The sequence below is a fragment of the Salvelinus sp. IW2-2015 genome, unplaced genomic scaffold, assembly GCF_002910315.2.
Source record: "Salvelinus sp. IW2-2015 unplaced genomic scaffold, ASM291031v2 Un_scaffold1267, whole genome shotgun sequence".
Classification (NCBI taxonomy): Eukaryota; Metazoa; Chordata; class Actinopteri; order Salmoniformes; family Salmonidae; genus Salvelinus; species Salvelinus sp. IW2-2015.
This window is the reverse complement of record NW_019942809.1, coordinates 49,975-51,969: the sequence shown is the minus strand read 5'-3', so window position 1 is coordinate 51,969 and position 1,995 is coordinate 49,975. Positions and strand designations below refer to the sequence as shown.

Sequence of the window (1,995 nt, the reverse complement as noted above, 5' to 3'; positions counted from 1 at the left end):
GGGGGAGAAAGGAGGTGAAGGAGAAAGACAGAAATCAGGCGGTACATAGCTAACGATGTTTAGAGCGCTATGGGCCGTACCAGAAAGGGATTGAGCGCAAAAGCCCACGGACAATGTGACGCTCAGAAGATACCCACGAAGCTGAACAGGGTATGTAAAATAGTGGGTCCTGTGTTGCCGCTGAGCAGGGCAGTTAAACCAACTTCCCCGGGCGTACATATCGCATATGTTAGCCTGGTTTGGGTCGCAGGGCCAGAATGCCGGAAGAACTGCACGAAGCACCTACTGGGGATTTTGAAAAGGTTCAAATCCATCGATCAATTAATATTAATTAATACTTTTATGCAAAAAAAAAAAAACATCTTTTAATTTTTAGAAATTCTGAAGAAACTATTGAGAAGTAGAAAGGTCAGAACTGGGGAAAACATCACAGCACTGGAAAATATATGCAAATAGAAGCAAGGATCGGGGTGGTTAAGAGATAGGACTGCGACGAGCGGTGGATGGTGACGATTTGATACTGGCAGACACCCCGCATCTTCTGCTTAGAGGGGTTGGTAAATTGCGGAAGATCACATTTCAGTTTGAAGGCTTCAGCTTGTTAAAAGTTGAGGCTTTTGGTAAAAGTGGTGCCTACCTTGTACTCGAAGCAGGACACCGAGAGGTGCAGCAGGTCTAGCAGCCTGTTGATCTGCAGCACAGAGAGGTCTGACACCCAGCTCTCCAGCAGAGCAGCGTCTGCGTTCTTCAGAACCCACAGGAAAGACACCAGCAGAGTCCTACTGCACTCTGCCGACAGAGAGCTGCACTGACGACCAGCCTGGGAGAGAGATGAACGCCTACATTAGGGCTAGGAGTTTGTCCTGATGTCACGTTCCAAACTATGTCACGTTCCAAACTATGTGGATGAGAAAGAGTGTCAGAGGAGCTCATGAGCAGTGAGCCATCTACAGGTAGTGAGGGGTAGTTCAGTATGGAGGCTGTCATTAGATGGAGGCATGCTGTACCCCCTCTGGTGTTGTGGATTTGCCCCATGCTGGTACTGTACCTTAGTGTGGAAGTGTACTACAAAGGATCTCAATAACAGAGGGAGGGGGATAATAACTTCAATCGTTACCAGGGTTACTGGAGTTACTAAAAATGCCTGAGATATGAAAGCCTGAGGCATTAAGCTCCACACAGCAGAGGGGGGCTGATGGTGTCTCACTACTCACCACCGTGGGCATGGTGAAGTTGGGGGCTTTGGCATGCGGCAGCGGGGAGCCAGCGATCGCCATGGCGACAGACTGACTGATGGTTCCGTTGTCTGGGTCCCCCTCGTCTTGCATAGCGGGGGCGTGGCGGCCCCGGGCTTGAGAAGTGTCTGACAAGCACAGGAACAAAACATACTGCTGATTCTATATCAACCTAAGCCGGAATAACTAGCTAGCATGAAATCTCCCACCTCCAGTCAGGGTTTAAACACAACGCCACATGGTCAGAGAAGAGGAAGATGATACTGGTTAACCTACAGCAGGGGTAGGCAACTAGATTAGGCCGTGGGACGATTTTTGTCGGAGCGGATGGTTGGGGGGCCGGAACATAATTAGAATAATTTGTACACTGAAAATTGACCACAACTAAGCCCCAAAACAGATTGTATTTGAGAATAACAATAATTTCATACCTTGATTACATTGAGACATATCTCTTTTTTATTTGTGGGAATACTTGGGAACAGACTTCCTAAACGAATTCCTGGTGATTTGACCGTCTTTTTTTACAACCCCCCAAAAACCTGCTGGACGTTTTTGGCACGCGGTCAGCCTGTTGCCGACCCCTGACCTAYAGTGTGTCCTTCTCACCTGTGAAGTCATGGAGCTGGGGCAGGGTGTCCATGACGATGGGGATGAGGGGCAGGTAGAGCTGGGCGATGTGGGTTCGCACCTGGGGGTCCGTGTAGCGAGGGTCCGCATCATGACTGCACATCAGAGAGTGGACTGCACTGATGGCCTT

General features: G+C 49.2%; 1 protein-coding gene across 1 annotated transcript in view; it reads right to left on the bottom strand.

Annotated features, from left to right (window-relative positions):
• Positions 1-1,995, bottom strand: part of LOC112070259 (dedicator of cytokinesis protein 7) — a 48,903-nt gene that overhangs the window by 17,497 nt on the left and 29,411 nt on the right. The window contains 3 exon segments of the mRNA XM_070438892.1: positions 638-820; positions 1,215-1,363; positions 1,845-1,992. Of these exon segments, the coding sequence (XP_070294993.1) occupies positions 638-820; positions 1,215-1,363; positions 1,845-1,992 (480 nt within the window).